This window comes from Gorilla gorilla, chromosome 15, assembly GCF_029281585.2.
Source record: "Gorilla gorilla gorilla isolate KB3781 chromosome 15, NHGRI_mGorGor1-v2.1_pri, whole genome shotgun sequence".
In the NCBI taxonomy this organism is placed as follows: Eukaryota; Metazoa; Chordata; class Mammalia; order Primates; family Hominidae; genus Gorilla; species Gorilla gorilla.
Window position 1 is genome coordinate 77,384,817 of NC_073239.2, and position 20,669 is coordinate 77,405,485.

A 20,669-nucleotide genomic window follows, 5' to 3' on the forward strand; every position below is an offset into this window, starting at 1 on the left:
AACGGACTAAACATAAAGGTTAAGTGCAGCACTATTTTCTTGGCTGCAAACTACAAATACGTGGTTTCCAAAATTTAATAACCATGTTAGAGATATTTACGCCTAAAGAGCTTGCTTAATAAAAATGGCAAGTCTTGCTTCAGACACTACAACATATGAAGAAATGACTGATGGAATATTAATTGATGATAAGTCTACAATCTACCATATGTGACAACAGCTTTTTAGCTTGACTTTTTTTTTTTTTAATAGAGTCTCACTATGTTGCTCAGGCTGGATTCAAATTCCTGGGCTCAAGGGATCCTCCTCCCTTAGCCTCCCAAATAGCTGGGACTACAGGCACATGCCACTATGCTAGGCTTAGCTTGACATTTTAAATTTTCTTTATCCTTTGGAAAAATCTTAAATCTACACACTATTGCTTTATAAGTACGTGGGATTTATGCCATCTTCAGCTAAATGTTGCAGGAAAAATGGGGAAGAGGGTCTATGAAACAGGAACAGCAGAGTATTAATAATTGTTAAAACAGGGTGATGGGTAAATGGAGGTGTGTTATATTAGTCTTTCTCTTCTTTGTATGTCTGAAATACTACATAATAAAAACTTATTAAAGTTACAGGTACTAAGCATTTTACTATTCCTATCAGTTATTTATATAATTCAACATACAAATAATTTAACGATAGTTATTAATTAAAATCCTACATTTCGAACGGGGGGGTTTTAGGGAATTTTATTTTCTCCAGTGACTCAGGTGCTTTCACAGCTTTGGGAGTTCCTAAAAATATAGGAATTTCAGACGTTCGTGGAAAATTCTCAGCTCTCTCTTCTACTTCATCACTATCATTTTCTATTGACTTCCCAAAATGTTCAGTATATATAGCCTGCAAATTCAAAGTAACAGAAAACTATAAAACAAATGCTGCTGCATTAATGACATACATAAAAATGCATGAGGTGGAAAATACCTTATTAATCCATGATGTTAACATTTCACAGACAAAATAAGTGAAATAAGAATAACTGGTGAAAGTAATACTAAAACATATATCAAAATATAGAAAAATAAATATTTATCCAATTTTTTCTTTTCTTTCCAGTTCCATCTTCCACTTCTACCTGAAAAAGTAAATGACAGCCAGAACATATTGGAATTGATGAAAAAAAAGACTAGGAATGATTTTTCTTTTAAAATTTCCACAATATGCTCTTTGGGTGAACAATTACATAGGCTATCTCCTTGAAAGTGAAAAATGATGTACTTTTAAGCAATCTTGCTCTCATTGATTAATTACATTTTCACACTTTTTTTGACCTTATAAATCTGTTATGCTACTTTCTCTACAATAATTGAGAATCTGAATACTAATTTTCCTTTATGTCATTTTGTAGAATAGTGATATTTCTCAAATATGCTTGTTATGCCAAATCCCATTACAGAAATAATTTGGGTCTCTTCATCAGAAAAATTAAAATGTGCTTATTACGTGTGTTTTTTACAGCAAAATACTACTTGCTGTTTCTCTTATTTTAACCTTTAATAGTTAGACTGAACTTGATATACATTGTTTACATCTATCATCAGTAAAGTGTTCCACTATTTAAATAATGCTTTCAAGATACTTTTATGGCAACCACTGCTCTTGAATTGCTGTGGCGAATAATTCAATCTTACCAAACAAAATTATTTTCATCAATCATTATTTAGTTATGGTCAATATATATTGTCACTTACTGATGATAACTTTTTGTGCATGTTTTTTAATTTTTAAAAAAATTTATTGATGTATAACAGTGTACATAGTTTTGGGATACATGTGATAATTTAACACATTCATGTAATTTGTAAATATCAAATCAGTGTACTTGGGATATCCATCACCTTAAATATTTGTCTTTTCTTCATGCTAGAAACTTTGAATTATTCTCTTCTAGCTATTTTGACAGGTACAATAGATGGCTGTAAGCCGCAGTCACCATACTGACCTATCTAACACAAGGCCTTATTTCTTCTATCAAACTATATAGTTGTATCCATTAATCAGCTTCTCTACATTCCTTCTTCCCCACTACCCTTCCTGGACTCTGGTAACCACCAATCTATCCTGTATCATCTTGAAACCCGCTTTTTTAGCTCCCACATGTGAGTGAGAAGATGTGATATTTGTCTTTCTGTACTCGGTTTATTTTGCTTAACATAATGACCACCAGTTCCATCCATGTTGTTGCAAATAACTAAATTTCACTCTTTTATGGCCGAATAATATATTTTTGTATATTTTCACATAAAATTTTTGTGGCTTCATCTTTTAATCTGAAAAATAGAATCTGTAACTCTCTAGAAACCTGATCACCAAGCTAACAACATCTCACATAAATCACTGTACTAAATCTGAAATTTAAATAGACATAATATTTTAAATTGGAATTTTTGCTTAGAAATTAGAGATCAAACATTTGACTTACTTGTGAAGTACATTTTGATTCTCTTACTTGTCTTACTGTCCCTTTATCTCCATACTCAGCATCTGTTGTCATATGAGAACAAACTATTTTTCTTTTTGTAATTTTATTGTAAAATAAAACATAGTCTAGCCATTTGAAATTGCTAATATTTAGCTGTTTTAACCTACAAAAATGGCAACTTCATATGGTTCAACATAATACATACAGATAAGAGAATAAAACATAATATGAACAGTTTAACAAACAAAATTATAAAGAGAATACCCATGTTTCTTTACCCAGGGAAAGAAATACAATATCATGAGCACTCTAAAAGGTTTCATATTCACCATGTCTTGCTCCTCAGAGGTAATCACTATTCTGACTTTTGTGACAATCATTTCCTTAGTTTGCTTTATATTGTTTTATCATCTAAATAATATAGCCTATTTTTCCTGTTTTAAATGTTATATAATAAAACAACATATGTATGCTCTTATGTTTTGGTTTTTGTTTTGCATATGCTTGTGAGATGCATCGATATTATTGCACAAAGACACAGTTCTCTTATTTTTACTGATGTAAAGTATTCCATTGCACAAACACAATATATCTATCCATTCTACTGTAAATGGATATTTGAAGTGTTTCTGCTTTCATGTACAACCAAAGATACTATGAACATTCTTTTATATATATCCTTGCATGTATGTACTTCTATTTCTCTAGGTATATACCTAGGATTGGAACTATGAGGTATGGGGTATGTACATCTCTCATTTTACTAGATGCCAAATTTTTCCCAATGGTTGTACCAATTTTTCGTGGTAATTTGTCATTCTGAATTACTCCAGGAAATCATTCAATATCACCAGACAAAATGATTAGCTCCAATTATAATTTAGGTATGGTCTCAATATGTAATTTATTAATGGAGTTCCCACCAATAGTTTATGGAGAATTCCTATTGTCCTACATTCTCCTACTTAGTATTGTTAGACTTTTTTAATTTTGCTAATCTGGTGGATGTATAATGATACCTCACTGTAGTTTTATTTTGAGTTACCTGATTTTCATATGTTTATCTGCCACAAAAGATTCTCTTTTCTAAAGTGTATACTTTTATACTTTGCACATATTTTTAATTGGGTTGTCTGCTTTTTTGTTCTTCATTTGTAGAAGTTCTTTACACATTTTGGAAACTACTCTATTGAAAGTTTTACGTACTTCAAATATATTATTTACCCTGTACTCTTTTTATGGTATCTTTTGATAAACAGAAATTCTTAATTTTAATATTGCCAAATTTCTCCATCTTTCTTTCATGATTGGACTTTTTAATGCTTGAGAAATCCTTTCCTATCTTGAAATCATGAAGATGTTTTTCTATTTGATCTTCTGAGAGCTTTATAGTTTTTGTCTCTTACATTTAAGTCATAAGTATTATTTTTACCACATATTAATTCTTCAAAAGCTGGGTTTGAAAATTATTGAAAAAAAATTTTAAGTTCCAAAATAATTGTATTCATTCTTGGGTATGCAGCCTCACTATACATGCTCAACAGCAGGTAGGGCTATGTGAGATATATTCGTTTCCTCATGTTCCTAGAGATTAGCTATTCCTCCTTGTCTAACACTCTGTCAGTTTGGCATATATAGATTATAAACAGGTAAAACAGATCACCTGCACAGGTAATATATAATTTTTTTCTCCCAGAAGGAATATCTGTGTGGAATAAGCATATTGTGTTGGATGAATCCTATACTGAGTGAGAGAAAAAGACTCATAGTATATTAACATTCTAAATATATATCTATTTCATGCTGTCAGAATAAGGCATTTTTAAAACTTCAAAACAAAAGTCGTTATCAGACAAAAAGAGATGTAGACTTTTATATACTTTAATAGAGCAATTGTTATGCATTATTAGTTTACCAAAAATATATATCCATCTGTGTGGTATACATTATATATACATTCACTCACATGTGATTATGTTAATATACATACACATACATGTATACACATGTGAGTGTATATACATAGACAGAATGAGTTCATATTTTCAAGGGTGTGCCAAAGTTAGAAAAGCTAGATGACTTGGGGATGATAAATTTATATATATATCCTGTGATCCTTCGGTAACTTTATTCAAAGAAAATAGTCCAAGGTATTAAAAGATTAATGTAAAAGAATATAGAGGCATTACTTATAATAGTAAAAGAACTGAAAAAAACCCAAAATATTCCACATGAAAGAATGACTAAATAAATTATGGCATATCCACACAATGGAACATTATACAGTCATTACAAATAAAACCTATTTACTGACATAGAGAAATAACCTCAACAGTATATCAAGTGGGAAAAAAGAATAAAAAATTATGTATATGATTCAAACTTGGAGGGAAAAAGAATAAAAACGCATAGAAAAAAACGGTATGCACCAGTATTTATGATGTTCAGTTATGTCTGAGTAGTGATATTTTTGTTTTCTTTATATCTTTCTTTGTTTTCCAAATATTCTACAATAAAATGTATTTGTTCTATATTTAGGGAAGATGTATTTTAAAGCCAGGCATGCATGGTCAGTTAACCAGAGATGCAAATAATCGAAACAATTTATTTGACTAATGTAAAAACCTGATATAATTTGTTACCCCTACTTCTTAGAAAAAAAATATAAACGGCAAATACCTTTATCTCCTTTTTCCGACCACTGACTGGAATTTGATTGTTTCTGTGGGGTTAACAATCTAAAATGGAATAAATATAATTTTTGTATTTTTTCTGAGTTGATATCTATAAATTATTTCAGAGATTAAAGCATTTTCTTATTTTTAAAAGTTACCTGACTTGCATAAACTTTTGTGAACTTGTGATAGTCATAATATGTGAACATTTTGAATGGTTATCCACAGCAGAGTCATTAAATATCTGAAAGAAAGAAATTAAGCATCTGACTTGGCTACACAAAGCAATAAAAATTTTTTGCTTGTCATAGCAACTCAGAACTCTCATTTCATTAGTATTTCATCCTTACCATCATTACCATCATTATCAACATCAACAACTACACACATTAACTGAAACCACTACATACAAAACATTAAGTTGAATATTGAGAAACAAAAAAGTTTAAGAAATTAATGTTTTTGACAAGTATAGTAATGATTTGTAGTAGTATTTCTGTATTTAAGATAAACCTTTTAAAATTTATACCACCCATATTCATGACTCATCAACTAAATCTTACCATTTTCTCAACTGATTATCTGATTTCTGTGTCCCTCCATTCTCTATAACCTCTCAAATTTAACACAGGAAAGCAAAACAACAGATTAAAAGATTAAAAAGCTGAAACTTTCCTTTTTATATACACATAAAAGAGCTATTATTCCATTTTAACTTTAAATTGTTTAATATTAATATCTAGCTGGGAGTGGTGACTTATGCCTATAATCCCAATACTTTCAGGGACTGAGGCCGGAGGATCACTTGAGCACCAGGAGTTCAAGACCAGCCTGTACAACATAGTGAGACCCCATCTCTACAAAAAATTAAAAAATTAGCTGAGTTTGGTAGCCTGATGTCCTAGCTACTGAGGGGAGAGGGGAAGGGAGGGTGGGGTTGAGGTGGGACGATCCATTGAGCCCAGGATTTCAAGGCTACAGTGAGCCATGATCGCGCCACTACACTCCAACCTGGAGGTGACACGGCAAGACTTTGTCTCAAAAACAAATTGTTTAATATCAATATCTAAACCATTGTTTTATTAACGTTTGTTTCAAGCCTTTTGTTCTCCTTGAATCACTCATTTTAAAAAGTCCCTGCTTTTTGTTATTTGACTCAAAATCAAAATATAGTTTTAACAGAAAAGTTTATCTCATTTATTTTTGTTATAACAGACATTGATCTTAATTCTGTCATCTTACTGTGCTCTTCAACTATAAGAAAAAGTGTCAACCTCCTTTAAAGAACAAGTGATGCTACTGTTTTGATGTATGCTTTAAACCAAGCTTGTTCAACCCACGGCCTGCAGACTGCATGCAGTACAAAATGGCTCTGACTGCGGCCCAACACAAATTTGTAAACTTTCTTAAAACATGAGATTTTTTTCAAGGTCTTATTTTATTTATTTATTTATTAGCTCATCAGCTATCGTTAGTGTTAGTGTATTTTATGTGTGGCCCAATACAATTCTTCTTTTTCCAGTGTGGCCCAGGTAAGCCAAAATATTGGACACACCTGCAAGGAGAATACATGTCTCTATATGTCTCCTGGTACAAATACCTGTATAAATATTTCAAATATTTCTTTCGAGTAGATGTCAAGCAGTAGAATTGCTAAGTATATACATTTTTATTTGTAATAAATTTATACTGTGAATCAGTCCTCCAAAGTGGTTGTACCAAATTACACTTCCACTATTCTTGACCTCACTAAATGTTACCAAGCAAATATTTTAAGTCTGCTAACCTGATAGGTAAAACCAGGCACTTCAGTGGTTTAATTTGCATTTCCCCGTACTCCTGGGGTCTGGCATCTTGTTATGTTTAGTGATCCTTTGGCTTTCCTTTTCTATAAACTGCCTTCTTATTTTTTGTCCATTTTTATTATCTCTTTATTAATTTGTAAGAGTTACTATGTACTTCTTTACATAGTATACATTGTGGATACCAATCTTTTGCTCATTCTGTTATTGTCTTTTAACTTTGTTAGTGTCTCTTATCATATATAAGTTTTTTATTTTTATGTAGTCCATTGATCACTTTGTCTTTTTCCTTCAACACACTGTTATAATTACTATGTTTTGATAATATTTACAAATGTTTCGGGTGATGGAACTATTCTGGAATTAGAGTGATAATGGCTACACAACCTTATGATACACTAAAAACCACTAAATCTACACTTTTAAGTGGTAACTTTCATGGTATATGAATTATACCTCAATGAAAGAAGAAAAATAATGAACATTTTGACATATGGACATACAGATCCCCCTCTTTATCTTGCTAGTTTTTTGGGAGAGGGCTATCTTTGTGTTTGACTTGTATTTTTTAAATCTTGGTAAGTGAAAATAGCACTTTTTAGAATTTGTTGAGATATACTTTTTATTCTAGTAATGGGTCAATTTTGGTGAATATTGCAAATAAAAACTTAACTGTATTCTGTGTATGTTGGGCACAAAGTTTGCTAATTGTGCTATTCAGATTCCCTAAATCCTTATTTATTTTTCCCCTATTTGATTTACCTCTGTGGCAGAAACTGCCATTTGCCTACCCTATCCAAAATCTAATTTCTCCTTGTGTTCTACTTTAAAAAACAAAGAAACAAACAAAAAACCCTGTTTCTCAACCTCTCCTGCAGATAGAGGTATTCAAATGACCAAGTTCTGGCCAATGAAATGATATCATAAATTGTTTAAGGAGCTTCTAGGAAAAATCCTTAAAAATGGGGCTGACTCGGCTAGCCCTTCTCCCCTTTTTCTTTCCTGCCTGGAAGGCAAATTTACATGGTTACCTTCTGACCATGAAGTGACCTAGAGGTAAAAGCATAGCATGAAAAATAGCAGGAAAAGAAAACATAGATGAGGCTTGAGAAATAATGGCATTGTTGAGATGATGCTATCAGTCCTGAATCCGAATGACCTACTTTAGAATTTTATGGCAAGTAAGAGAAAAATAAATGTTTATCTTGTTTAAGATGCTATTATTTCACTGGTTTGGTTTTGTATTGTTTCACATGTAGCCAAACTCAACTCCTAAACTCACAATCAGTACTCTTTTTGGAGAGAGCTATATTCACACCTTCTTGTTTTAACTGTGTATTCAACCATTTCTTTGAAAGTCTGCCAAATTCTGCTTTACATATTTTGAAACTTGAAATAATTTAGTGCACTGTGGTTTTTATAATTTCTTGGTAAATTGTTCTTTTTAAAAATATGAAATATATTTACCCCATTAATGCTTTTCACCCTGAACTCTATTTCGTACAACATTGTTACATCTGCCTTGTTTTCGTTTGCATTTGCCTGATATATTTTTTTTCAGCCTCAATGTCAAGTTGTTTCCGCTCTTCTGCTTTAATAGCATATACCTGTATTTGTTTATATATCCCATAGAAGTAGTTCTGTCTTTTATTTTATTTTATTTTTATTATACTTTAAGTTTTAGGGTACATGTGCACATTGTGCAGGTTAGTTACATATGTATACATGTGCCATGCTGGTGTGCTGCACCCACTAACTCGTCATCTAGCATTAGGTATATCTCCCAATGCTATCCCTCCCCCCCTCCCCCCACACCACAACAGTCCCCAGAGTGTGATATTCCCCTTCCTGTGTCCATGTGATCTCACTGTTCAATTCCCACCTATGAGTGAGAATATGTGGTGTTTGGTTTTTTGTTCTTGCGATAGTTTACTGAGAATGATGGTTTCCAATTTCATCCATGTCCCTACAAAGGACATGAACTCATCATTTTTTATGGCTGCATAGTATTCCATGGTGTATATGTGCCACATTTTCTTAATCCAGTCTATCATTGTTGGACATTTGGGTTGGTTCCAAGTCTTTGCTATTGTGAATAGTGCCGCAATAAACATACGTGTGCATGTGTCTTTATAGCAGCATGATTTATAGTCCTTTGGGTATATACCCAGTAATGGGATGGCTGGGTCAAATGATATTTCTAGTTCTAGATCCCTGAGGAATCGCCACACTGACTTCCACAATGGTTGAACTAGTTTACAGTCCCACCAACAGTGTAAAAGTGTTCCTATTTCTCCACATCCTCTCCAGCACCTGTTGTTTCCTGACTTTTTAATGATTGCCATTCTAACTGGTGTGAGATGATATCTCATAGTGGTTTTGATTTGCATTTCTCTGATGGCCAGTGATGATGAGCATTTTTTCATGTGTTTTTTGGCTGCATAAATGTCTTCTTTTGAGAAGTGTCTGTTCATATCCTTCGCCCACTTTTTGATGGGGTTGTTTTTTTCTTGTAAATTTGTTTGAGTTCATTGTAGATTCTGGATATTAGCCCTTTGTCAGATGAGTAGGTTGCGAAAATTTTCTCCCATGTTGTAGGTTGCCTGTTCACTCTGATGGTAGTTTCTTTTGCTGTGCAGAAGCTCTTGAGTTTAATTAGATCCCATTTGTCAATTTTGTCTTTTGTTGCCATTGCTTTTGGTGTTTTGGACATGAAGTCCTTGCCCACGCCTATGTCCTGAATGGTAATGCCTAGGTTTTCTTCTAGGGTTTTTATGGTTTTAGGTCTAACGTTTAAATCTTTAATCCATCTTGAATTGATTTTTGTATAAGGTGTAAGGAAGGGATCCAGTTTCAGCTTTCTACATATGGCTAGCCAGTTTTCCCAGCACCATTTATTAAATAGGGAATCCTTTCCCCATTGCTTGTTTTTCTCAGGTTTTTCAAAGATCAGATAGTTGTAGGTATGCGGCGTTATTTCTGAGGGCTCTGTTCTGTTCCATTGATCTATATCTCTGTTTTGGTACCAGTACCATGCTGTTTTTGTTACTGTAGCCTTGTAGTACAGTTTGAAGTCAGGTAGTGTGATGCCTCCAGCTTTGTTCTTTTGGCTTAGGATTGACTTGGCAATGCGGGCTCTTTTTTGGTTCCATATGAACTTTAAAGTAGTTTTTTCCAATTCTGTGAAGAAAGTCATTGGTAGCTTGATGGGGATGGCATTGAATCTATAAATTACCTTGGGCAGTATGGCCATTTTCACGATATTGATTCTTCCTACCCATGAGCATGGAATGTTCTTCCATTTGTTTGTATCCTCTTTTATTTCCTTGAGCAGTGGTTTGTAGTTCTCCTTGAAGAGGTCCTTCACATCCCTTGTAAGTTGGATTCCTAGGTATTTTATTCTCTTTGAAGCAATTGTGAATGGGAGTTCACTCATGATTTGGCTGTTTGTTGTTGTTGTATAAGAATGCTTGTGATTTTTGTACATTGATTTTGTATCCTGAGACTTTGCTGAAGTTGCTTATCAGCTTAAGGAGATTTTGGGCTGAGATGATGGGGTTTTCTAGATAAACAATCATGTCGTCTGCAAACAGGGACAATTTGACTTCCTCTTTTCCTAATTGAATACCATTTATTTCCTTCTCCTGCCTGATTGCCCTGGCCAGAACTTCCAACACTATGTTGAATAGGAGCGGTGAGAGAGGGCATCCCTGTCTTGTGCCAGTTTTCAAAGGGAATGCTTCCAGTTTTTGCCCATTCAGTATGATATTGGCTGTGGGTTTGTCATAGATAGCTCTTATTATTTTGAAATATGTCCCATCAATACCTAATTTATTGAGAGTTTTTAGCATGAAGGGTTGTTGAATTTTGTCAAAGGCCTTTTCTGCATCTATTGAGATAATCATGTGGTTTTTGTCTTTGGCTCTGTTTATATGCTGGATTATGTTTATTGATTTGCGTATATTGAACCAGCCTTGCATCCCAGGGATGAAGCCCACTTGATCATGGTGGATAAGCTTTTTGATGTGCTGCTGGATTCGGTTTGCCAGTATTTTATTGAGGATTTTTGCATCAATGTTCATCAAGGATATTGGTCTAAAATTCTCTTTTTTTGTTGTGTCTTCACTAGGCTTTGGTATCAGAATGATGCTGGCCTCATAAAATGAGTTAGGGAGGATTCCCTCTTTTTCTATTGATTGGAATAGTTTCAGAAGCAATGGTACCAGTTCCTCCTTGTACCTCTGGTAGAATTCGGCTGTGAATCCATCTGGTCCTGGACTCTTTTTGGTTGGTAAGCTGTTGATTATTGCCACAATTTCAGCTCCTGTTATTGGTCTATTCAGAGATTCAACTTCTTCCTGGTTTAGTCTTGGGAGAGTGTATGTGTCGAGGAATTTATCCTTTTCTTCTAGATTTTCTAGTTTATTTGCGTAGAGGTGTTTGTAGTATTCTCTGATGGTAGTTTGTATTTCTGTGGGATCGGTGGTGATATCCCCTTTATCATTTTTTATTGTGTCTATTTGATTCTTCTCTCTTTTTTTCTTTATTAGTCTTGCTAGCGGTCTATCAATTTTGTTGATCCTTTCAAAAAACCAGCTCCTGGATTCATTGATTTTTTGAAGGGTTTTTTGTGTCTCTATTTCCTTCAGTTCTGCTCTGATTTTAGTTATTTCTTGCCTTCTGCTAGCTTTTGAATGTGTTTGCTCTTGCTTCTCTAGTTCTTTTAATTGTGATGTTAGGGTGTCAATTTTGGATCTTTCCTGCTTTCTCTTGTGGGCATTTAGTGCTACAAATTTCCCTCTACACACTGCTTTGAATGCATCCCAGAGATTCTGGTATGTTGTGTCTTTGTTCTCATTGGTTTCAAAGAACATCTTTATTTCTGCCTTCATTTCGTTATGTACCCAGTAGTCATTCAGGAGCAGGTTGTTCAGTTTCCATGTAGTTGAGCGGCTTTGAGTGAGATTTTTAATCCTGAGTTCTAGTTTGATTGCACTGTGGTCTGAGAGATAGTTTGTTATAATTTCTGTTCTTTTACATTTGCTGAGGAGAGCTTTACTGCCAACTATGTGGTCAATTTTGGAATAGGTGTGGTGTGGTGCTGAAAAAAATGTATATTCTGTTGATTTGGGGTGGAGAGTTCTGTAGATGTCTATTAGGTCCGCTTGGTGCAGAGCTGAGTTCAATTCCTGGGTATCCTTGTTGACTTTCTGTCTCGTTGATCTGTCTAATGTTGACAGTGGGGTGTTAAAGTCTCCCATTATTAATGTGTGGGAGTCTAAGTCTCTTTGTAGGTCACTCAGGACTTGCTTTATGAATCTGGGTGCTCCTGTATTGGGTGCATATATATTTAGGATAGTTAGCTCCTCTTGTTGAATCGATCCCTTTACCATTATGTAATGGCCTTCTTTGTCTCTTTTGATCTTTGTTGGTTTAAAGTCTGTTTTATCAGAGACTAGGATTGCAACCCCTGCCTTTTTTTGTTTTCCATTTGCTTGGTAGATCTTCCTCCATCCTTTTATTTTGAGCCTATGTGTGTCTCTGCACGTGAGATGGGTTTCCTGAATACAGCACACTGATGGGTCTTGACTCTTTATCCAACTTGCCAGTCTGTGTCTTTTAATTGGAGAATTTAGTCCATTTACATTTAAAGTCAATATTGTTATGTGTGAATTTGATCCTGTCATTATGATGTTAGCTGGTGATTTTGCTCATTAGTTGATGCAGTTTCTTCCTAGTCTCGATGGTCTTTACATTTTGGCATGATTTTGCAGCGGCTGGTACCAGTTGTTCCTTTCCATGTTTAGCACTTCCTTCAGGAGCTCTTTTAGGGCAGGCCTGGTGGTGACAAAATCTCTCAGCATTTGCTTGTCTGTAAAGTATTTTATTCCTCCTTCACTTATGAAGCTTAGTTTGGCTGGATATGAAATTCTGGGTTGAAAATTCTTTTCTTTAAGAATGTTGAATATTGGCCCCCACTCTCTTCTGGCTTGTAGGGTTTCTGCCGAGAAATCCGCTGTTAGTCTGATGGGCTTCCCTTTGAGGGTAACCCGACCTTTCTCTCTGGCTGCCCTTAACATTTTTTCCTTCATTTCAACTTTGGTGAATCTGACAATTATGTGTCTTGGAGTTGCTCTTCTCGAGGAGTATCTTTGTGGCGTTCTCTGTATTTCCTGAATCTGAATGTTGGCCTGCCTTGCTATATTGGGGAAGTTCTCCTGGATAATATCCTGCAGAGTGTTTTCCAACTTGGTTCCATTCTCCGCATCACTTTCAGGTACACCAATCAGACATAGATTTGGTCTTTTCACATAGTCCCATATTTCTTGGAGGCTTTGCTCATTTCTTTTTATTCTTTTTTCTCTAGACTTCCCTTCTCGCTTCATTTCATTCATTTCATCTTCCATTGCTGATACCCTTTCTTCCAGTTGATCGCATCGGCTCCTGAGGCTTCTGCATTCTTCACGTAGTTCTTGAGCCTTGGTTTTCAGCTCCATCAGCTCCTTTAAGCACTTCTCTGTATTGGTTATTCTAGTTATACATTCGTCTAAATTTTTTTCAAAGTTTTCAACTTCTTTGCCTTTGGTTTGAATGTCCTCCTGTAGCTCAGAGTAATTTGATCATCTGAAGCCTTCTTCTCTCAGCTCGTCAAAATCATTTTCCATCCAGCTTTGTTCCGTTGCTGGTGAGGAACTGCGTTCCTTTGGAGGAGGAGAGGTGCTCTGCGTTTTAGAGTTTCCAGTTTTTCTGTTCTGTTTTTTCCCCATCTTTGTGGTTTTATCTACTTTTGGTCTTTGATGATGGTGATGTACAGATGGGTTTTCGGTGTGGATGTCCTTTCTGTTTGTTAGTTTTCCTTCTAACAGACAGGACCCTCAGCTGCAGGTCTGTTGGAATACCCTGCCGTGTGAGGTGTCAGTGTGCCCCTGCTGGGGGGTGCCTCCCAGTTAGGCTGCTCGGGGGTCAGGGGTCAGGGACCCAATTGAGAAGGCAGTCTGCCCATTCTCAGATCTCCAGCTGCGTGCTGGGAGAACCACTGCTCTCTTCAAAGCTGTCAGACAGGGACATTTAAGTCTGCAGAGGTTACTGCTGTCTTTTTGTTTGTCTGTGCCCTGCCCCCAGAGGTGGAGCCTACAGAGGCAGGCAAGCCTCCTTGAGCTGTGGTGGGCTCCACCCAGTTGGAGCTTCCCGGCTGCTTTGTTTACCTAAGCAAGCCTGGGCAATGGCGGGCGCCCCTCCCCCAGCCTCGCTGCCGCCTTGTAGTTTGATCTCAGACTGCTGTGCTAGCAATCAGCGAGATTCCGTGGGCGTAGGACCCTCCGAGTCAGGTGTGGGATATAGTCTCATGGTGCGCCATTTTTTAAGCCGGTCTGAAAAGCGCAATATTCGGGTGGGAGTGACCCGATTTTCCAGGTGTGTCCGTCACCCCTTTCTTTGACTCGGAAAGGGAACTCCCTGACCCCTTGCGCTTCCCAGGTGAGGCAATGCCTCGCCCTGCTTCGGCTCGCGCATGGTGCGCGCACCCACTGACCTGCGCCCACTGTCTGGCACTCCCTAGTGAGATGAACCCGGTACCTCAGATGGAAATGCAGAAATCACCCGTCTTCTGCGTCGCTCACGCTGGGAGCTGTAGACCGGAGCTGTTCCTATTCGGCCATCTTGGCTCCTCCCCTAGTTCTGTCTTTTAATGGGAGTTTAAACCAGTCACATTTTTGTGGTTACTAATTTGTTCAGAACTATTTCTGGCGCCTTATTCGTTTTCCATTTACAATGCTTTCTAACTGTTTTATTTTTACCCCCATTACTGTCTTTTGTTGGTCTAATTAATTTTGCCTTATCTTTTTTCTTCGACTGTTTTAAAACTAACACATTCCATTTCTCTTCTGGTGGTTACCCTTAAATGTTTAATATGTATGCATAAATTTACATTTTTCCAACAATGTATAGAGTTCATCAGTGTTCATATCTTCTCCCTACCTCTATCCTTAAATAAAAAATAGAACTCTGGTAAACTTTTATTTTTCTCATTTATCTTTCCACCCTTATCACATATTGACATCATCTGGAATTTCAGTACCAGATTTAAAAATTTTTATAAGTTATACATATTTACACTTGAGTTTCACTAATTACTTTGGTCACCACTACCAGTGGAAGAACAATTATATTTTTCATTGAGGCTTTTCCTCTGGACTATTTTCAGGAAGAATGGGGAAAGATAAAAAAGTGTGTCACCAGCAGTTAGCTCTCTGGGTGGTATGCCCCTTGTTCTTCATGGGCATCAAGAACCACCCAGGGGACCTGCCTATCTCTCTCACCTAAACTTCCATATTCACTGCTTCCACCTGGAGACAGTCATTCCATTGCTGATGCCTGGCCAAAGATACAGTGGATATAAGATGAACAGGGGGTTAAGTAAACTAACTACCACTGACGTAACACAACCAATTACCTTACTCATCGTCCGTATACCTTTATCTTGTAGAACGGTATTCTCCTATGCATGTCCTAGGCAATAATTTCCCTCTTCAATCCAATCCTGCTATTTTCCTTCAGGGATTTCTCACAGTTTTGGATCTACTATGTACAGAGCTTGGTATTTTAAAATATCTTTTTCTATTATTTTTAGGAATAAGGGGACAGGTTACAGTATATAATCAGAATGCCATATTGAAACACCTTTAAATTTTTTAGACCTTGAGTTTGCACTAATGGCTGATTTAATAAATTTATAACACACACACACACACACACACACACACACACCTCTGTGTCTTAAGGGCAGTACATTCATTATTACATTTAATGCAAGCAGGTATTTAATTTATACTACTAAAAGTGAGACACCTACCTGTGTATCATTTTCTTTTTGTCTAAAGTCAATATTGGCAAGCTTTGACTGCTTCACAGAACTTTCTTCTTTTATATCTAGATTATTAAATAGTACTACTTTAAATCAATGCTGGAAACAGAATCAAGTATCTTCCCCAATATTTAACCTAAACTTGTAATTTAGAAAATCAAGTCTACATGAATTTTTAATTTAAATTAAAATACAGAATTATGAAATTATTTTAAAACTCTTAATTCCTTACTATATAATAGCTTTACAATAACTATGAAGATGCAATGACAAAAGACCAACTGACAAAACTGTACCTTTATAATGAGTTACCAAAGAAGACAGAGTGGTTCAGAAGACAAAGAAACTAGCCAATGTAGTTAATCTAATATAATGTATTAGGTTGGTGCAAAAGTAATCATGATTTTTGCCATTACTTTTAATGCCAAAACCATTATGTAATGGTAAATGCCATTAAATTTTAATTAAAAGCAATGGCAAAAACCGTGATTACTTTTGCACCAAACTAATAATTTAATCTGCAGAGCCATTGAATGAAACTTGATTCAAATATCTCAGTGACTAAGTTACAGATACTATTAGCATAAGTCTTTTACCTGCCTAAGTCATACATATTGATAATCAACTCCTCAAATGAAAAATATGTAATTTTTCATCCTCCTCTAACAGCTGTGCAACCAGGCCAGAACAAGCTTTTTTTGAAATTTGTTGTGTGAATAATTCCTTTCTCAAAGAGAAAAAAGTTAGGTATAGAAGACATATTTTGTTTGCTCTCAGAAAGATTCAAAGCAGTACTCTCTTGAGTTTATAGGTCTCCAGTATTGTTTTTACTTACACCAAATGATAAATAAAATTGCTTCCTTCTATTTCTTCTGTGTGTTTGCAAAAAAAATGATGTTTTTGAATAACAAACAGATATTATACCTGCAACTCTTGGTTCTGAAGAATGCATCTTTATTGGTCTTACTAATTTCTGAGATTCATAAGGAAGAAATAATTGACTGCTTTGAGTTTTATTCAACGCAAGTACATGCTCATCTTTTCCAAAAATTCTAAAGAGAAAGGTGAATTACATTAAATATTAGATAAGTTAAAATTAACATATTTTAAAGCTAGGAGGCATATTTAGATACTATATAATAAAACCCCTCATTTTGCAGATAATAAAACTGAGTTCCAAAGAATTTAATAGACTTGCCCAAAATGACTGAATTACTTAGTAGTGGTGTCAGAGCAAAAACACACTACCCCTGATTAAGTTCAATGCTCTTCTCAATATAGTCCACTCTTATTTTTAAAATATAATCATTGCAGAAGACTTCCTACACATGTCAAAAACAATTTAAGCCAAAACTTGTAACTACAAATAGCATGCTTCAGATTTCATGGTACTTCAAACTTTAAAAAGACATATTCAGAAATAAATCAACCAACATGAATACAGAAATTGTTAAAACAGTATTGTAATCATAAATGGGTCTTTTAAGTTTTTTACTGAAAGAATAGTTTTCACTAAATTTTATCTAAATTGAAGAAATAGAATAAACAGTGTCAGAATATATATTGAGTTAAAAATGACTAAATATTTATATGTTTCTGTCAATACATGGAATTTTTCTTAAAGGCGGTCAATAAAGTAAAATTCTGTCTAATTACCTATTTTTTCAATTAACTTCATCATAAAATTAAAGACACACTTGCACTGAATGTGGTACATGGGAGTGGAGGAATCAAGAAAATAACACATCCAAAAAAAGTAGGATCAGGGAAATTAACCCGACAGAAGAGTGTGTTGAAAAATCAGATTAAGGGCCATGGAACTTGAGGAAAGGAGTTTCAGAAGAATGGAAAAGGATATAAGTAGGGGGAAAAAGTAAAAGTTGGTCAGAAATAGCATAATACATCTATTTTTCTGTCATACGATAACACGCAAAGTCCATCTATTTTTTTTTGGCCTCTATCACTGATCTCTATTTTATCGCCATTAAAACAAAAGACAAGGAAATATGATGCCACACATTTAGTAGCATGCTTTGACTCATCTTCACTCTATAGCAAAGGAAGAACTGGTCAAGGTGGACAGGGTGATAAAAAAGTAAATACCTTGCTATTCCCACCATTGTTTCTGTTTTACTCCTATTGCTGGCCCATCATGGAAAACACTGGATGAATTATACAACTGACAGGTTCTAGAACAGCAGATGTGCTGCTGCTACTCTATTTCTCTTTACACATTATCCTCAGCCTTACTAAATAACAAGCAGATTTTAGTATTAGCTCATAATATTTAAGTTAATAATATTTTTCATAAGAAATTAATAGAAAATAGCCTGCACAACAAAATTTACAGATACTGTGTAAATATTAGTGGTTTGGGATGGAATATAGAATCAAACTTTTAGATGCAAAATATCTGTTCACATAAAATTTAATTTTAAAGGTTACCTATACCTTTCTTTCAGTTCTTTTCTGTTTTCTGTATTTTTGTTCTTTTCTTTCAGAGTTTCTGAAAGAGCCTTAGTTTCATTATGCCTAGATATCTGCTAAAAAGACAAAAGGGAACACAAAACAAAATAATGACTTGCAAAGCAGTAAAAAAGATATGCTTTATCTTATGTTTTTCTATATAATCATAAGATTCATATTTTTGATAGTATTTACTATCTTCTATTTACAGTTATTAAAACAAAAACAAAATTAACAATAAATCACACCCGTTTAACTTTTCCTTACAATTCCAGTGGCATATGTAGATTTTAACAAACTCCCATCTTTTTAAAAACAGATAATCATAAGCAAAGTAGACATTGATTCCTTACATTAAGGACAGTTACCATATATTTTAAAGGAAATGGCATCTACTTTCTTCTGTTTACTACAATGATATTACTGTTATTTGGTACCTCATACTTAATGAAAGATAAGTATACAGTATTTAACAGAATTTTCAAAAATTTAGAAAATCAGGTATCATATTCAAATTTTTCTCAGAATTTGGAAGTGACTTTGATGGGTTATCATGCTATGTAAATAAAAGCCACAATTTCATGGATGACATCCAAATGTTTCCAAGAAAAGTTTAAAGGCTAAACTAGTTCTAGCCTAGCTCGCTAAAGATTATAGTCATATATTTTTCAAGTTTAAATTATTTATTTACTACCTTTTTAAAAAACACTGGCGTAGATCTTTTAATGCCTTTAAAATCCTGTTACTATGTTGCATCTTATTCCTTCCTCATGTTCTCTCCTCAGACCTCAAAGAAAGCTAAACTATTCCCCAAAATACATTCAGTACCTAAATATATATATTAAATTATATACAAATTAATATAAAATATATTAATAAAATTAATAAAAAATACAAATTAATATATTCAGTACCTAAAATACCTTTTGGCTCCAAAGGTAATCTAAATTATCTTAAACCTTTCTCCACATTAGACTCTCTTAAAAATAGCTCTTCTAAAACTGTCAACTAACATACCATTATACTTATACATTAATACACATATTAGAAATATATAACAAAATATATACCTGGTTTAAATAATTAATTTCTATTTCCATTTCATCTACTTCTTTCTTCAATTCAGATGAACTTTTGGTAAGATTGCTGGCATGTTTAAGAATATCTTGTGTTTCACATCTCAAATTAACACTTTTTATGTTAAGGAACTATGTCATATAAGTAAATTTTATATTTATAATATATGTGCCATATCAGAAATGATTAATATTATGTGACATCATTTATATGTATGTTTCATATAAACAGTAAGCAATATTAAAACCTAATGCTAGATGACGAGTTAGTGGGTGCAGCGCACCAGCATGGCACATGTATACATATGTAACTAACCTGTACAATGTGCACATGTACCCTAAAACTTAAAGTATAATTAAAAAAAAGAGATCAAAGAGCAAAAAATAAAAATAAAAAAATAAAAAAATAAAAAGTTTGAGTAGAAAAAAAATAAAAAAATAATAAAAATAAAAAAACAAAAAAAAACAGTATCTGAAAACAGGAGAATAATATAAACATTTGGCAGACTAACAAAGATAATTTATTATTTATGTTATATACTGAGCTTAAAAAAACATTTCATACAAAATATTTGTTAGGATTATTTCAGTTAAGTATTTTCACAGGGTAGTTTTTTTTTTTTTGCTTTTTAAATCAAAGTTCATTGTGTCACTTGGCATAACTAATAAAACATAATTCAGGCCCAAATTTAACTTCTTATGCTTCCATTATTTATTTGTTCAAAGACAATATTTAAAATATATCCATTTCAAGCCAACAACAGTATGCTGGAGAAAAACAAAATCGACCAAATTTCCCTTTTCTTGCTCTGTAAGGCTCATCAGTGTACCCTACAGAACTCAAAAGAGAGGCAGATCTTCGACTTGGACTTTCTGCTTGAACTGGATTTGTGCCCAATTTCAAGTAAAAAATCCTCAGCTATTAATACATTCCACGTGGTTATTAGCTAATACAATGTCCTAAATTACAATCCATTTAGGAGAATTTGAAAATGATAGAATAGTGACAGTTAACAAGAATTCCAGAGAAGATTAATCAGGGCTTTCCTATTCTGCCTTAAAATATGCATGATTTATATGCTAGAATATAAAATTTCAAGTGAATCATGATTTATAAGTCTATTGTTATCAAGTTTCCATTAAAATGTTACTTACAGATAATTAAATCCTAATCTTCAACTCTTCCTACCTCCATTCACCTCTTCCTGTTTGTCATGCAACCTTATATCTCATCCCATTCCACATCCAACGCCCTAAACCCTTGCTATACCAGCGTCTGGCCCCTTCCCACTGAGAAGTTAAAGCGCAAATGGGCAGCAA

At 34.2% G+C, this 20,669-nt stretch overlaps 1 protein-coding gene across 7 annotated transcripts in view; it reads right to left on the reverse strand.

The window, feature by feature from the left end:
* C15H14orf39 (chromosome 15 C14orf39 homolog) overlaps window positions 1-20,669 on the reverse strand; it is a 75,801-nt gene that overhangs the window by 39,670 nt on the left and 15,462 nt on the right. For 5 of the 7 annotated variants that reach the window (XM_055361942.2, XM_019009346.4, XM_055361943.2 and 2 more), the window contains 8 exons: window positions 19,344-19,464; window positions 18,259-18,350; window positions 16,732-16,859; window positions 15,796-15,872; window positions 5,301-5,386; window positions 5,147-5,205; window positions 2,468-2,529; window positions 707-885 (listed from right to left, as the gene is read on the reverse strand). In XM_055361942.2, the coding sequence (XP_055217917.2) occupies window positions 707-885; window positions 2,468-2,529; window positions 5,147-5,205; window positions 5,301-5,386; window positions 15,796-15,872; window positions 16,732-16,859; window positions 18,259-18,350; window positions 19,344-19,464 (804 nt within the window). The remainder of the gene's footprint in view (window positions 1-706; window positions 886-2,467; window positions 2,530-5,146; window positions 5,206-5,300; window positions 5,387-15,795; window positions 15,873-16,731; window positions 16,860-18,258; window positions 18,351-19,343; window positions 19,465-20,669) is intronic. The other 2 variants (XM_055361945.2, XM_019009347.4) reach the window with 1 other exon arrangement.